The 17,744-nt window shown below is 38.1% G+C and overlaps 1 protein-coding gene across 3 annotated transcripts in view; it reads left to right on the top strand.

Moving 5' to 3' along the window:
* Positions 1–17,744, top strand: part of cep135 (centrosomal protein 135) — a 135,068-nt gene that overhangs the window by 101,697 nt on the left and 15,627 nt on the right. For all 3 annotated transcript variants that reach the window (XM_043690581.1, XM_043690562.1, XM_043690570.1), the window contains 6 exons: positions 5,886–6,001; positions 6,563–6,717; positions 7,368–7,423; positions 8,135–8,303; positions 10,194–10,304; positions 14,727–14,912. In XM_043690581.1, coding sequence (XP_043546516.1) covers positions 5,886–6,001; positions 6,563–6,717; positions 7,368–7,423; positions 8,135–8,303; positions 10,194–10,304; positions 14,727–14,912 — 793 coding nt within the window. The remainder of the gene's footprint in view (positions 1–5,885; positions 6,002–6,562; positions 6,718–7,367; positions 7,424–8,134; positions 8,304–10,193; positions 10,305–14,726; positions 14,913–17,744) is intronic.

Below are 17,744 nucleotides of genomic sequence, written 5' to 3'. Positions count from 1 at the left end.
ACATGATGGGCTGAAGGGCCTTTCTATGTTATTCATTTCCATGATACTAACTTATCCATATTTCTTGGGAGACTCTTTATGTTTCCTTCACAAGTATACCACATCTGCAAATCACTTTTATTCATATTATTTGTAACTTGCTCAAAGAACTCCAATAAATTAGTTAAATATGGTTTCCCTCTTCACATGTTTGAGTTTAGATTAGATTGCTACCTTCCCCTACCCTCCTCTCTGACGTATCACCTCTATCCCCACCCCCATTCACCTATTGTACTCTCCCTGCCTCCATTCCTGATGAAAGGCTTTTGCCCGAAACATCGATTTTCCAGCACCACTCTAATCTAAACTCTGGTTTCCAGCATCTGCAATCCTCATTTCTGCCTACATTACATGTTGACTCTGCCTGATCACATTAAGATTTTCTAAGTGCCCTTGTGAACATCCATAATTGTAGATATTTTGCAAGATTGATTTTAGACTAAATGTAGCTTCCTGCCTTCTTTAATGTAGGAGCTGCAGTCACGATTTTCCAGTCTGGCAGGACTTTTCCAGAATTTAAAGAATTTTGGAAAGTTAAAAGCATTGCATCTTTTCTTTTCACAATCATTTCTTTTATAAACCTAGGATGTATGCTATCCCAACCAGGGAACATGTAAGCCTTTAGTTTCAACGTTACCCTCTCCCTGTTTATTGTATTTATTTTAAGTTCCTACCTCAATTTCCCCTCTTGATATGCAAGATATCTGAAATGTTATTTGTGAACTTGAAAGTGAAGACAGACACCGTGGGCGGCACGGTGGCACAGTGGTTAGCACTGCTGCCTCACAGCGCCAGAGACCCGGGTTCAATTTCCGCCTCAGGCAACTGACTGTGTGGAGTTTGCACATTCTCCCTGTGTCTGCGTGGGTTTCCTCCGGGTGCTCCGGTTTCCTCCCACAGTCCAAAGATGTGCAGGTTAGGTGAATTGGCCATGCTAAATTGCTAGTAGTGGTTAGGTAAGGGGTAAATGTAGGGATATGGGTGGGTTGCGCTTCGACGGGTCGGTGTGGTCTTGTTCGGCCGAAGGGCCTGTTTCCACACTGTAATATAATCTAATCTAATCTAAATCTAATCTAATCAAATTTCTGCTCAACACGTCTACATTTCTCAAAATTAATTCTCTAATTAGCTTCCTCCCTAGCCCTCCTGACCTCGTTTCTTTGGTCATTCTTTGTTTGTTTTTAAATTCTGTCCAGTGTCACGATCTACCACTTATAAAACCATAAGACATGGAGCAGAAATTAGGCCATTCAGCTCATCGAGACTGCTCCGCCATTCGATTGTGGCTGATAAGTTTCTCAACCGCATTCTCCTGTTTTCTCCCCATAACCTTTGATCCTCTTGGTAATCAAGAACTTATCTATCTCAATCTTAAATATACTCAATGACCTGGCCTCCACAGCCTTCCGTGGCAATGAATTCCACAGACTCACCACTCTCTAGCTAAAGATTTTTTTCTTTATCTCTGTTATAAAGGTTCTTTCCTTTACTCTAAGGCTGTGCCTTCGGGTCCTAGTGTCTGTTATCAATTTCAACATCTTCCTAATGTCCACTCTATCCAGGCCATTCAGTATTCTGTCAGCTTAATCAGGTTTCTTCCCCCCCCCCCCCCATCCTTCTAATTTCCATCGAGTTTGACCCAGAGTCCTCCAACGTTCCTCATCTGTTAAGCCTTTCATTCTTGGGATCATTTTTGTGAACCTCTTCTGGACCTGCTCCAGGGCCGGTACATCCTTCCTGAGGTATGGAGCCCAAAGTTGCACACAGTACTCTAAATGTGGTCTGACCAGAGCTTTATAAAGCCCCAGAAGTACATCCCTGCTTTTGTATTCTAGACCTCTCGAAATAAATGCCAATGTTGTGTTTGCCTTCTTAACTACCAACTCAACTTGCAAGTTTATCTTAAGAGAATCCTGGACCAGGACTCCCACGTCCCTTTGCACTTCAGATTTCTGGATTTTCTAAATGTTAGGAAATAGTCCATGCCTCTCTTATTCCTACCAAAGTGTATGACCTCACACCTTCCTATTATGCCACTGTATTCCATCTGCCACTTCTTTGTTCACTCTCGTAACCTGTCTAAATCTTTCTGCAGTCTCCCCACCTCCTCAATGCTACCTGTCTCTCTACCTAACTTTGTATCATCTGCAAACTTATCCAGAATGTCCTCAGTTCCTCCATCTAGATTGTTAATGTAAAAAGTAAAAGGTTGTGATCCCAACTCTGACCCTTGTGGTACACCACTAATCACTGGCTTCCATCCTGAGACGGACCCTTTTATCCCCACTCTCTGCTTTCTGCCAAATAGCCAGTAGTCTATCCATGCTAGTACCTTTCATCTAACAACATGCAGCCTGCTGTGCAGCATTTTATCAAAGGCCTTCAGGAGGTCCAGGTAGATAACATTCATTGGCTCTCCTTGGTCTAATCTGCTCATTACCTCCTCAAAGAATTCTAACAGATTTGTCAGGCACAGCCTCTTGATTAAACCATGCTGACTTTACCCTATTTTACCATGCACTTCCAATACAGAGGAACCTTGAATATCCACCATTCGATTATCTGAATATCCGATTATCCGGCAAGATTGCAAGGTCCCGATACTTGGCTAAAACATGTTATCTGGTATTCGATTCTCTGGAATTCGATTAACCAAACTCCCAACCCGTGTCCATAAAATAATCGAGGTTCCTCTGTATATAGAAATCTCATCCCTCACATTAGACTCAAAAATCTTGCCAACGACCGAAGTCAGGCTAATGACCTATAATTTCCTGTCTTTTGACTTCTCCCTTAGTAAACAAGTGGGTCACATTAGCGATTTTCCAGTCTTCTGGAACCCTCCCTTACGCCAGTGATTCCTGAAAGGTCACCACTAACGCCTCCACTATCTGTTCAGTTTTCTCCATAAGAACTCTGGGGTGTCGTCACCTTCAGACCTTTAGTTTTTCTAGCACCTTCTCCTTGGTGATGGTCGCCATCTTTGCAGACTGTACATTTTTACATACAATTTGATACTATGCTTAACCTCCTTAGTTAGTAATGGATTATGCCTCGTTTTCACGGCATTTTTTTTCCTCACTGGAATATACTTTTGCTGCAAGTTATTCTTAAATGCTTGCCACTTCGTCTGAACTTGCTTGCCTTTTAACTTAATTTTCTTTGAATTGCCTTTAATTAACTTTAAAACACTTGTCTTAGACCCACTCTTCTCACCCTGAACCTGGATGTAAAATTCAATCATGTTGAGATCACTGCTGCCTTTACTTTGAGGTAATTCATTAATTCTGTCACATAGCATGTTATCAGATCGAAAACACTCTGCTCTCTGGTTGGTTCGAAATATGTGCTGCTCTAAGAAATTGTCTGGGCTACACCAGTGAATTCATCCTCCAGACTATCTTTGCCTATCTATTTCACTCAATCTATACGTAGATTAAAATGAATCACGGTTATTGCTATACCTTTATTTCGCCCTGTATCATCTATATACTCCATCCTATAACATAGGTTACAATCCCCAACAGTAACTATTTCCAGAAGTGATTTAATAGCCTTGCTATTTATAATCTCTACCCAAGCTTGTAGATCTTGATCTGTAGAATTAAGATCATGTGTGCCCACTATATTAATGTCATATTTAATTAATAATGATAGTCCATCACCTTTCCTAGCTTCCTAAAATGCAACTTGACAGCAACTGGATTCCAAATATTTGAAGGTACTTGCTATCAGGTTATACTTATTTATTTATGCACATAATGCGCAATGAATTTCTATTTATAGAAATTGTCGCCTTGTATCTGTTGGTGCACTCTAAGGTTTGTATGGTATATCCCTTTTTGCCACACTCTGATCTTCATCACTCTTATTGCTACCTTCCTTTATCATCTTGTGCTGTCCTTTTAATTTAGCGCCAAGAACCCAATTCGATTCCAGCCTCGAGTGACTATCTATGGAGTTTACACGTTCTCCCCTTGTCAGCATGAGTTTCCTCCGGGTGCTCCGGTTTCTTCCCATAGTCCAAAGGTGTACAGGTTAGGTGGATTGGCCATGTTAAATTGTCCGTCATATTCAGGAGTGTACAGACAATGTGGATTAACCATGGGAAATGCAGGGTTACAGGGATGGGTGTAGTGGGAGGGTCCAAGTGGATGCTCTTCGGTGGGTCAGTTGGACTCAATGGACCGAATGGTCTGCTTCCATACTGTGGGGATTCTATCATTCTCTGAAGTATTGCCAATAGAGTATCCTTTTCTTATCTCCAAGCTGTTCAGCTTAAAACTTTGAAACCAACAGTGGAACAAATACCAATCCCATTAGAGAGCTTATGTATAGCCAGATCATAATAGGTAAACCATTGAACTTGAGAAAGAGGATCACAGCATGCAGTGAGAAGTGAATATGTTAAAATGAATAGGTCAAGCATCAGCAAGCAATGCTGTAACAGACAAGGCAGTGAGTGGCACCACAGCTTTCCTCGCCAAGCCAGGCAGTGGAAGATATTGGTTGACATCAGGATGCAGCTCATACGGAGCATCAGCCATCCAAAAGGTAAACGCTCAATAAATGTGGAAGTGTTTTATTGAAGAAGCAAGTGATTGTGTTGGGCATAGTGTACACTCAACATACTGTATGGCTTCTCATTGATGTGGCACATGGATAGGCAGGAGCTATTAAAGATTTGGAGCTTGTGATGATACTGTGCCATTAAGAGGGATTTGTTGTGTGCTGTTTCTCTTGCAGAGAGGTGTTATCAGTGGTGTCAGAATGTCTTTTCAGAAATAGTGGATAAACCGTTTTGCACTTCTTATGTGGTTTTTCTTTAATTAGTCAAAAAATGAATGTATGGAGTCAGCCTCACACAGATCCAGGACTTTAGTTTGGCTTTAAGTTTAAGTATAAGTAGGGTTTTTGAACTTGAAGAAGCTAGATTCAGCTCTCTCTGCTGCAGCTAAAAGCTTAAATTCTCTCTCTTCTGCTGGATTCAATATTTTGGTGTTCCTTTCTCCTGGACTGGAGATAGCAAGTGAGAAAATTTGTTTTGTTGAATTTGCCTTTGCCAAGGTTGTGTTTATGGGATGCGGCTATTATTGAAACAGTTGATGATTAGGTTAAAATACACATTATTTTATTAAATATTTCAATAGAGTTAGAGTTATAACTTTTTTTGTGTGTATTTTCATTGTGTTATAAGAATAAAGTGTGTTTTGCTTAAAGCCCAGCAGTTTGACCAATTTAATCACATCTGGAACACAGAATCTTGCACTTGCCTTTAAATAAGATAAAAGTTAAGATCAAGGCTATCTTCTTGATATATTTTGAGGGGGTTTTGCCTGGCCCATAACAAGTTCCAGACACTCCACGAACACATTCAGGAAAACATACTGAAACAAAGGATACCTGAGTCAAGTTAGTCACTTAAAGATGATTCCATGAATCAGACTTACCCACACCGGCCGGATAGGAGGTGCAGGGAGAGGAGGGCCTAGGATAAGGGGTGGTGGCCCGAGGCACTGGGGAGGAATAAATTCAAAGATAAATCATGTTTTTGGATACAGGTTGTTCTGCTATAACATGCAATTCATTAATACGAATTCACTAACGCAATTGCCAAATTGAGCACACATGTTTATAAAATGCACACTTTTAAAACGTGTTGGCTATAATATAATTACATTACCAATGCTTTAAGCACTGTACCTAAAGCACAATTTTTCTATAATGCTTGGTTGCACAGGAACGCAACCATCGCATTATAGAAGAACTACCTGTACTTCTCATTTTCAAATGTTAAACAATAATTATCCTTACCAAGAAATGACTGCATTGTACTAATGTTTCAGGTTGCTGAATGACCACCTGGAGAAGTCTCTTGTAGACATACAGCATCGGTTGAGTGTGAAAAGCAAGGAACTTCAGACAGCTCAAGACAGAATTGACAGACAAGAGGAGAGACTCGGTAATACCAATATAACATTGCATCTACGAAGCTAAATTCTTCAGGTTCAAAAACCGTTATGTCCAAACCATGCAGGTTAAATCTGGACTTTAGACCTTTGTATTGTTGTTTTAAAATGTTGTAAAAACATGCAACCACTTTATTATTTGTACTATTTTGTTATTTTGCTATTTATTTGGCACATCCAACATAAAATAATGTGCAAATCACACACCACCAACCTCCTCCCCCTCCAAAGGCAGAATTGGAATTTTTAAGTTGTGGAGAATATTAAATCAGTAGCCAAAGTACAGAGTCCTAAATGAGTAGCTAAAGAGAGGCAGAGTGGTAGAGCAGTCTGGGGCATGGGATTAGAAACAGCAACCTTCATGTGAGGCTGATGGAGCCGTAAATTGGAAAGCACTGAGAACCTATCGTATTGAATGTTGTGATTGACAGTGTTGTATATGACTTCATTGGTATAAAAGCAGGCAAATACAAGTGTAAAGTTATTATGTAGACTGTGGAGGTGCATTACAAGTGGTCAAACAAATTTAAAGTATATTATATTTTGTTGCTTAGGTGAGTACAATCGACAGAATTCTAGTCTACGAGAAGAAATCAATTTATTAAAAACTACAGTATCTGCTCTAGACCAGGAGAAGGATTGCTTGCAGGATGCTGTGGATGAAAAAACCGAAAAAATTGCTACCTTAGAAGAGAACCTTGCCAATCGGGTGAATACACTAATATGACTATTCCAAAATTAAGTTAACCTTTCTGTTGTGTGTTCAGCAAACAGTAAGTAGATTATAATATTTATTCCTGTTGGAGAATACTAGGAAATTTGATGTGGGACTCGGCACTTGAAAATCTTTGTCTCTCTGCAAATGCTGCTTGTGTTGCAGAGTATTTTCAGTATTTCCTGTTTTTATTATATTGGTTTTGAATTGTCTTGTGAAAAATGTTATAATTTTTGGTTTGAGAAATCTGCAGATTTTTAGCAACAGTAGTTCAAACCTGTTTGATATCCTAATGTGAGGAGAGAAAGAATTTAATCTTAGCATTAAAAAACTAGTGTGTGTGTGTGTGTGTGTGTGTCCACCATTAAAGACATTTTCATACTCTATAATCCCTAAAGTAGTATTAAATTTGTGTTGTTGCATCAACTTAAAATTCTGATCAAGCAATTGGTGCTACAGATGAAATGTAAACAATTATCCTAATAAGATATGTAAGGGAAAGTGATAGGCTTCCCAAGGGATTTCAGGAGGCTGGAGCTACGCATGTGTACCCATTCTTGAATACTAATGGGCCAGTAATAATTTTTTATGTATTCATGGCTCTTGAAATTGACTGATACAGTTCACATTTTCTCCATTTCTAGGAAAAGGCGATAACCAATATGAAAATTACTGTGACTGAATTAGAATCTGCCCTGGAGTAAGTATAGTGGTAACAAAACAGAACTCATAGATAACTTTAGTTATGGACCAGATCAAACCCCCACAAAATATATTAAGAAGATAGTCCGGACTTTTAAAGGCAAGTACTAGGCATTGTGTTCCGGATACAATTCAATTGGCCAAACTACCAGTTTTGAAGTAAAATATTCTATTCATACACTGTAGTTAAAATACAACAAAAGAAAAGAGAAATTGGAATAACTTAACTCTACTGGAGAACTTAACAAAATAATGGATTATTTAACTACTAAGCAGTAACTGTTCCAATGTAGTAATATCCTATAAGTACACCCATAGCAAAAAGGCAAATTCAGTAAAACCGATGTCTTGCATGCAATTCTAGCAGCAGAGAACCCCCAGCTTTTAGCTATAACAGAGAGAGACAAAACGGCTTCCACTTTCAGTTTTGTAACCCCAGCAGCTGATAAACTAAAACTATAAATCCTGCTTCTGTGAGAGCTTGACCCCACCCATTCAGGCTGCTTCTGTTGTTCCAACTTTTTAAAAAAAAAGCAAGGCATCACAGGCTGTTTATTTTATTGGATTTGAATAGATAGCTCAGTAGCTTTTCTTAAAACTTCTCTTCAGAAAAAAAAACAAGACAAAATGCACCTCTTAAAGCTATAATATAGTCACACTGAAATCTTCTGAAAATTTGACTTGTTTTTTAAACTTTATTTTCGCTCAGCCTTTTGAATGACACTCTAAGTAACCGAGACCGGGAAATAAATTCCTTACGTCGGCAACTAGATTCTATTCATAAGGAGTCAGAGGAATTAGAACAGTGTCGAGATGCTGCATTTAAAGAAAATCGTTGTTTGAGAGATGACTTGACTCAAATGACGAGGGAAAATCAGGTAATATGAATTATTTATTTGACATTTAATCAGGTGCAAATTGTCCCTTCCCTGTCCACACTTGTTAGATAGAAATATTCTTTTCAGCATATAAGGCTATATTTCAATTTTGATTTTAAATTTGAACTCTTAAAACATTTCCCAAATTCAGAATGTTTTTCAAACTCTTAATGGTGGTCTCCAGTTTTAATTTGCAATTCATGCATCATCGATATTATTTCCTTTTCTTTCGTGTTTAGTATTTCATACTAGTTGCCATCAGATTCCATCTTCCATCATTCCTTCCACCTTAATTAATGCTGTAAAAACTGAAGTAACATGTCAATACCAATACCCTTATTTTGTCATTTGTAAATTTGACTAGTTGCTTTAAGTTGCTTCTCTGATTACACTTTTTGTTTTAGCATTTGTGTTGTTTTTAAGCCTGCCTCAACCTCCGAAACTCCTTTTTGCCTTTCTGACTTTTAAAATATATATTTCCCTATATGGCTACTCATACCAGTAACACTCTTTACCAATTCCCCTTTCAGCATTTATGTAAGTTGTTTACCCTCCTCATTTCATATCTGTTAATTTAGTCATATAATAATATAGAACTTGAATGAAAGGGGACATATTTCTTCCAAGCTTTTCATCTTGCACACATCAGAATAATTAATGAGAAACACCAATATATAGGGAAGATAATATTTATACTTTGAGAAGAGAATACTGATTTGTTAGCAATTGATTGGTAGAGGCATTATCATGATGGATGTACCAATTAGATGATGACCAACAATTAACTGCCAAACTTTGTTTAAAATTTTATGTGTGGGATAACAACTATCCTATTCAAGTCATTTCTGCTGTACATCACACAAAATAATGAATGAGCCTAACATTGGTCCTGAAAAGTATCCTATCAAAAGGCTCAATGGGGGTTTGAGGCAACAGGTGAGGTTGGTAAGTAATAGCAACATGAATTGTGTGGAATAGGAGAGAAATCAAAGACCCCAGTCATAGCCTCAACATGAACCTGATGGGCCCCTGGACCCTGACCTAACCCCTTGTCCTGGGCTCTGGTGTTCACCACTACAAAGATGCTGCCTCCAAGCCAAATGAAGATTCTACCTAGCACACAACTGAGTAATGTAGTTTATGAATTTCAGTGCCCACTGATGCTGGGTATGTGGCTTTATGTCCATACCAGTAAAGGATCGAATGAAACAGTTCAGGAACAGTACTGATTCAACTTGCCCAGACCTGTAAAAATCAAAATACAGTATCCATATTAGATGTGATTCTAACATTTGCTAATTAATCCCTGGTGTGGTAAGAATTGGGCAGACAACCAATTTAGGATTGACATACTCGTATACACGTTGAACCTGCTTCACCTCAACAATTCAAAGTGATATTCATTCTGTTTTTCATTTCTCAGAACTGTGCTTTGACCAATCAGAGTCAACCTACCTCATTTAAAATTTATTCAAAGTTTGGCAGTTAATTGTCAGTCATCAAGTAGTTGGTGCATTCTCCTTGGCAATGATTTTTCTGGCCAACCAATTCCTTGTCAAAGTTATACTAGAAATGTTATTGAGATAATGTGTGAGTATAATGTGTATCAACCATGTTATGGCTAAGAAGAAAAATGATTGATACTTAGCGCACCTTTATGTATGAGTTACTTTAGTTACACTTGAGATCAATCTTTAACCTATACCATCCAAAAACTTTAAATTTTTTATTTGCTGTAGAAATGATGAACACAGTGGTTAGAAAGTTGTGCCAGTATGAATTGTGATAATTTGGTCCTTGTTGCCTTTATGCTAGGCAGTTTAATGATTCTATAATTATTATACTAATTAATAAAAAACTTATGATAACCTTCACTAATTTTCCTATTAGACAATCACAAATGAATTGGAACAAGCTTTGCATGAAAAGGATGAGTTAAAATCAAGAGTGCATAACTACATCAACGAAGTGGCAAGAATAGAGAGCTTAATGGTTGCCAAGGTAACAATGATAAAAGATAATCAGAAACTAAATACATTTTCATATTGTTATCCATAAAACTGTTTGTTATTTCTAACAGTTGGTTTCTGAATGTAAGCTTTAATCCATTATTGTTCTGATTATTCTCCACCAAATTATTTGTTATCTATTTGCTTGTTCTTTGGTTTGAATGTAATTTAGGACTAGGTACATGTTAAGTTCTTCGTACAAATCTTGCTTACAGAAGAATTGTGACATTCTAATGATAATTCATGGTGAAACGTTAACCTGTCCTTTAGTTTAATAAAATGCCTTTTCTATATTTAATATTGATCAGTTAAAATGTTTTTTAACATTTAGAACATTGTGGAAAAATCCTTATTAGAATTTTGCAGTTTGAACCATTTGAGAGCAAATTTTAGTTGATAAGAGATTATTTCATAGCTCAGCCCTGTTTTTCTAAAATACACATTTTTAGGCTTATTGATTCTCTCTGATATTGATGCTATTGACTGCCAAGGGCATATGGCTAGATTATGTTTCAAAATTGGCAGCATGGTCCAACATGTGCCCCACGTGACTTATCGGCTGAAGGCTAAATGTTGTCTAGTTATAGCTACATATAGCATGGAATACTTTAGTCCTTGAGTTAAAGTCATCAGCAAGCAATCCTGATTTGACCTTCTATTGGGGAGAAGCTGATTGTTGAAGCAGTTTGGACCTAGGACAGTTCCTGCAGTAGTGGACTGAAACAGAGTTGATTCATTTCGAACAACCTGATGAATCTACTGTTATGTTGATGTGACTCCAATCAGTGGGCATTTTGCTGCCTGATCCCCTTAGATTTCATTGGAATGTAGGCTTAGAAACAAGATTAGGACATTTGCCTTTCGATCTTGCTCTACCATTTAAAGACAACATAGCTGTCCTTTCCTGTGTGCACCTTATAACCTTTGAATGCCTTCAAAAATATGATTTCAATTTTCTTAGAGTCTTTGATGCAATACCTGATCAATTGGTGCCTTGATATCAAGGAAGTCACTCTCATCTCACCTGGTATTAAACTTTTTTGTCCATGTTTGGATGAAGGTGGTATTGATGTCTGGAGCTGTATTTGGCAGGATTTAATTTATTCTCCTTTTGTTGGACAGGACATACTCAAGTAACTTTCCACATTGTTGGGTTGGTTCTATTGTTGTAGCTGTACTCGCACAGCTTGACATGGGAAGAGATCTGTTCTTCAGTACAATTGCTATGATGCCGTCAGGGCCTTAGCCCTTGTGCAATATCCAATGCCTTCAGTCCTATCTTGATATCACAAGAGGTGAATTGAATTGTCTGAAAGCTGGCATCTATAACGGCATCTCCACAGCAGAAGATGCCAGCAGACCATTCACTCAGTACTTATAATTGAAGTTGGTGAGGATGGGTAAGCCCTAATGCTTCTACCTGTTGTTAGTTGTTTAATTGTACACAACTCTTCACTATTGGATGTGGCAGATCTACAAAGCTTTGATCTGATTTACAGTATGATATCGCTTAGCCCTCCCTATTATGCTGTTTTTAGTGTTTGGAATGCAAGTAGTTCTGCATTGACACTTCACCAGGTTGACGCTTTACTTTTAATTAGTTTGGTGCTGCTTCTGGGATGATTTCATGCATTCTTCATTGAACCAGAGTTGGTTTCCTTGACTTGATGGTAATCGTTGTTTGTGAGTTTGCTGAATCTTGAGTTTATGGATAAATACAATTTTGCTGATGTTGAGAGTCATGTGCCTTATGGATGTTGAGTTCTAAGCCTGCTAGATCTGTTCTTAGTCTGTTCCATTTATCACAGTTGTCATACTGTGAGAAGACAGTACTTGGTCTTTACTGATAGCTTACCCTGCTATTAGCATAGTTAGATATGTCTGATTAGTATCTCTGAGCTGTGGATGTTCACACATACACTCTTAAATGGTGACAGATCCTTATCCTAGAATAAGACACGCCCACTTTCTTGAGTACTTTAACATTCCTTATTTACATTTGAACTTTACAGGTTACTAAATACAGCTGTTTAGTGTAGTGTCTAAAACCTCTCTCTTTACATGCTTCTTCCAGTCTAATCTCTTTTGATCAATTTGCTGATGTCAGATTAATATCAATTATATTACAGTTATTTGCAAATTCCATTACACCACAGTCCACAAGGATTGTGCAGAGATCAATCCTGCTACTGTTGTCGTGGTCCGATGCATTAATGAAAAGTAAGTTCATGAGGATAAAAACAAGTCGGATTTTCCTTCTTGTTGGTTGTCCAATAATGCGCCACAGGCCAGTGAATATTGAAGTTCCCCCAACGTTGCTACTTCTTTCAAACTTGTTCAACACGGAAGATTACTGATCCATTGACTATCACTGGTCAGGAGGCGATCATCAGCAGGCGGTTTCCTTATCCATGTTTGACCTGGGTGAGAGTTCATGGGTACAGAGTCAATGTTGAGGACCCTAAAGCCCACCTTCTCATGGCCTTAGACAGCCACCTCTGGTGAATCTGTCCTGCCTTTAAGTAGAGGACATATCTAAGATTGGTGATGGTAGAAGATGAAACATTGGCTGTAATGTATAATTTGGTGAGCATGGATATTTCAGGCTGTTAACTAGCCATTAGGATAGTTCTTCTCACTTTGTGGATAAGTGAGGAGAATATCTTTGCATTCAATGGGGAGTGTGTGCTTTCATTCTTTCAGACACCTAGGTCAATTTTGTGTTGAATCTAATTTCATTCTTAATCTAATTTTCTGTGGCACTTTGATTCAACTCAGCAGCTTGCTAAGGGCAGTTAAGAGTCAATCGCATTGCTCATGATCTGGAGTCAAATCTAAGCAAAAGCAGATAAGGAAGAAAATTTCCTCTGCAAAAAGCATTGGGGTTTCATAATTCCTTGCAAAATTACAAGGATGATATGAGGAACCAACAGAACTAACTTGTATTAAAGCAATGATGCTGGTCTCATACCATTTTCTCTGAGCAGTCTTTAATAGCAACTGGACCAACAGCCGATGTGTTGTTGTCCCAGCCCAATTATAGTCCAGCAATGCAAAAATATTCAAACAAGTCACTGCATTTTATTAAAGAAGAAGGCTATGGTAATGAAAGAAGAGAACTTTTGATGTATGTAACCTACTTTAAAAACATCAATAATAATCTCCAGTTGCAATGTTAGGTAATTGTTGTTAAAATCACCAGTAGATCTTGAAAGGAAGAGAACTCTACTGACACTTGTGTCAAGATATGTTTTCTAATAATATTCTTCAGAGCTCTGATTTTAATTTCTATACCTTGGACTCTCAAACTAGCAGGAACCTCAATATCTTGAAAACACAGAGCAAATCACACCTTAAGATTGAAAATTCCAGGTGATACTATGCTAACTCCTGTAATCTTTCCTTAATTTAAATTCAGTTATCATTTGAATAAATTGTTTTGTGCTCGCTCCAAGTCTAATATATCTTCCTCTTGAAACATTTTCCCTCTTCTGAGGTTTCCATTGTTTGTGGACTTTAAAGTGAAATACCAATTAAAAGTTTAAAATGCATCCAGAGCTCTTCCCTTCTATGTGGCAGTAGGCATTACTGAGTACAGATGCATCAACAATATCAAGTTGACATTCCAAAAGAATTTTGGAAATCCAGATTCTGAGTTCCATAGGATGTACTTTTCATGCACTGTTTCCTAATTATTGGCAGAAGAAGGGTGCTTCTGCTGGATTTATGCAAATTGACCAGTTCTGTTAAAGATAATTCTGCTTTCTGGAAATGTAACTGGAGGTCATATAGCAATACTTCTGTATTTGTAAAATGCATGTACAAAACTCAGAATACCTTGCTCATTGGCCATCAGTGGGAATTGCTGCATATGTGTTCAAGTGGAATGTAACAAACGAGAGTAGAAGTTGGCCATTTGATGCTTTTTTGACATTAACTGATCTTCTATCTCAATATATCTCTTACTTTTTTTTTAGAAATGAAGAAAACTATTAACCCTTGGTTAATGCCTCTGACTCTTAACTGCCTCTTAATGTCTGAGCACCCACAACTGTCTGTGACCGACAATTCCAACGATCCAACATCCTTTTGCACGAAGGAATTTATCCTCCTATCAGTCCTGATGTTTTTCTGAGACTGTGACCTCCAGTTTGAGACTGTATGTTTAGTAGAAATATCCTTTCAACATCTACCATGTGTAAATCCCGTAAGATTCTATGCTGCAATGAGGTCACTTTTTGTCTCTAATTTCTGGGGAATGTAGACCTATTCTACTCAAAGTCACCTCATTGATTCATTCCCTAATGGATCACCACCCTAAAGGTGAAGATGAAAGGAAAATCATGATGATTGTCTACGTGGTGCATGTACTCTTCAGTCTTTTAATATTTATACATTTCTTTGCTAACAATAGGAACAAGAACTTCATCATATGCTGGAACAATTCCGAATGGCAAGTAATCAGGCTGAGAACTGGGAGCACAAGGCTCATCAGGCAGAGGGCGAAAGCAGCTCAGTTCGTTTGGAGCTGCTGTCTGTGGACACAGAGAGACGACATCTTGAGGAAAGAGTGGGCAAGCTTGAAAAGGAAAGAGAGGAGGTATTATTTATCAATAAAATCTGTAAAACTATAATATACATAAAGTCTAGTATCTATTTGGTCATTTTAAGTAATATAGAAATATATTACTTAATTTAGTATCTTGAGCTTATTTAGAAATTCAGTGAAATCATGGCTGATCCGCAAACAAGCTCCATGTTCCAACCTTCACTCCATATTCCATAATCCTTTGAAAAGCAAACATTTGTCAATCTTTGGTTTTAAATTTACCAATGTTCTAGCATCAAGTGCTGTTTGAGGAAGAGAACTCTACTGATTTTTGTGTCTAGATATGTTTTCTAATAGTACTCTTCAGAGCTCTGACTTTGATTTCTATATCTTAGAGTCAAACTAGCAGGAACATCAATATTTTGAAAACACTCAGCAAATCGCACCTTAAGATTGAAAATTCCAGGTGACACTACGCTAGATCCTTTAATCCCTCCTTATAATGTCATCCTTAATTTGTGTCCAGGTATCATTCAAATAAATTATTTTGTGCTAGCTCCGTATTATATCTTCATAAGGTATGGTGACCAGACTGCTCACTATGCTCAGAAAGTGAGGTTTAACAATGGTCATGCACAGCTGAAGCATGACTTCCTTTCCCAGATACAAATGGATCAAGATTTTTGAGTGTTTTTATGGTACTGAATGGTCCATGTACCTGGATCTCCAGAAATTACTATTAGGAAAGGCTGGTGTTCTATTCTTCTCAGATCCAAATGATGACCTCACATTTGCTCAAAGTCTGTTTATTAACCATTTGAATAATAAGCAGGAGTAGGCCATTCAGCCTCTACAGCTTGTTCCACCATTCAATAATGTTGTGGCTGATCTGATTGTAACCTCTAATCCACATTCCCATCTACTCCTGATATCCTTTCACCACCTTGTTAATAGCAATCTATTCACCTTCACATGAATAATATTCAAGAATCTGTTTCCAACACTTTTTCAGGAAGAAAGTATGAAAGACTCATGACCCTCAGAGAAAAAAAAAACTCATCTGTGTTTTAAATGGGTAATCTTCACTTTTAAACAGTGGCCCCTAGTTCTAAGGCAAGAGATATACTATTTGCGAGCAGTCCAGACAAGATTCACTCGGTTTATCTGGGCACGCAAGGTTTTGAGCATGAGTAGGTTGGCCCTGTATTCGTTGGCCCTGTATTCATTGGCACCTTTGAAAAATTTGAGACAACCTTATTAAAGGTTATTATCTCAGATATTATTTCACATTCTTAGAGAGCTTGACAGAATACATGTTGTTTCCTTGTGGGAAAATCTAGGACCTAAGGGCAAAATCTCAAGGTAAGGGATCATCTAGTTAGGAAAAAGATGAGGAGCAGTTTTTTTCTGAGGGTAGTGAGCTGTTGGAATTCTTTACCACAGCAGGCTGTAGAGGTTGGGTCATTAGGTGTATTCAAGGTTGAAAACAGACAGGGTCTTAATCAACAAAGGCATCAAGCATATGGGGAACAAGCAGAAAAGATGAGTTGAAAATTCTGATCAGCCGAAATTTAATTGAAAGATGGAGCAGATTCAATGGGCAGAATGGCCTACTTCTGCTCCTATATCTTCTGATCACATACGCTGTTCCATTTTATCAATGCTACAGTGTATTGTTCTCAAAAGTCTCTCAAAAACTATGTCTAACATGATTTATCTATCATAAATCAATTTTGTGACTGCCCAATTTTACCATTCCTTTTTAAATGTTCAGTTCTCACAGCCTGTATTGATAGGTTTTAACATTTTCTGCACTACTGATTTCAAGCTAATAGGCCTGTAGTTCTTGATTCTCCCTCTTCCTCTCTTCATATGCAGTGGAGTTACATTTGCTAGCTTTGAATCCATGGGACCCTTTTCAGAATCTATCGAATTTTAAAAGATAACTACCAATGCATTCACTATCTATGTAACCTACTACTTAAGCACAATGTGTTGAATATCATCCGGTCTGTGGGATTTATGAATCTGCAATCCAGTTAACATTTCATGTGCGACTTCTTTACTAGTACTGGCTTCTTTTAGTTCCTCAGTTTCACAAGACTCTTGGTTGCATAGTATTTCTGGAAGATATTCCATATTTTCTTAAGAGATTTTAAAAAATGCTGTTTAGTTTCTCTGCCATTTTCTTGTTCTCCACTATAAATTTTCCTGTCCTCGCTTGTAATAAGGCCACATTTGACCCAGCTTTTCCTTCTCACATGCCTAACAAAGCTTTCATTATCCATCCATATGGTCCTCACTGATTTGTATTTGTATTCTCTTTTCCCTTTCTTAATCAGTTTCTTGGACCTGATTTATTGGGTTCTCAATTGCACCCAATCATCAGACTTACCAGTTTTTCTGGCATCCTTATAAGGCACATCCTTTGATGCAATGCAATCTTTAACTTATTTTGTTCTCCATGGTTGAATTGCCTGTTCCTTTATGTGTTTGTGCCTTAAAAGAATCAATATCTGTTTTAGACTGGGTAGTAATTCTTAAACTGAAAAATGTGTTGCTAGAAAAGCGCAACAGGTCAGGCAGCATCCAAGGAGCAGGAGAATCGACGTTTCGGGCATAAGCCTTTCTTCAGGAATGAGGAGGGTGTGCCAAGCAGGCTAAGAAAAAAGGTAGGGAGGACGGACTTGGGGGAGGGGCGTTGGGAATGCGATAGGTGGAAGGAGGTTAAGGTGAGGGTGATGGGCCGGAGAGGGGGTGGGGGCGGAGAGGTCACGAAGAAGATTCCAGGTCAAGAAGGCGGTGCTGAGTCAGAGGGTTGGGACTGAGATAAGATGGGGGGAGGGGAAATGAGGAAGCTGGAGAAATCTGCATTCATCCCTT

This window comes from Chiloscyllium plagiosum, chromosome 1, assembly GCF_004010195.1.
Source record: "Chiloscyllium plagiosum isolate BGI_BamShark_2017 chromosome 1, ASM401019v2, whole genome shotgun sequence".
NCBI lineage: Eukaryota > Metazoa > Chordata > Chondrichthyes > Orectolobiformes > Hemiscylliidae > Chiloscyllium > Chiloscyllium plagiosum.
Note: the sequence above shows the minus strand (reverse complement) of the source record. Positions and strands in the feature narration are given on the sequence as shown.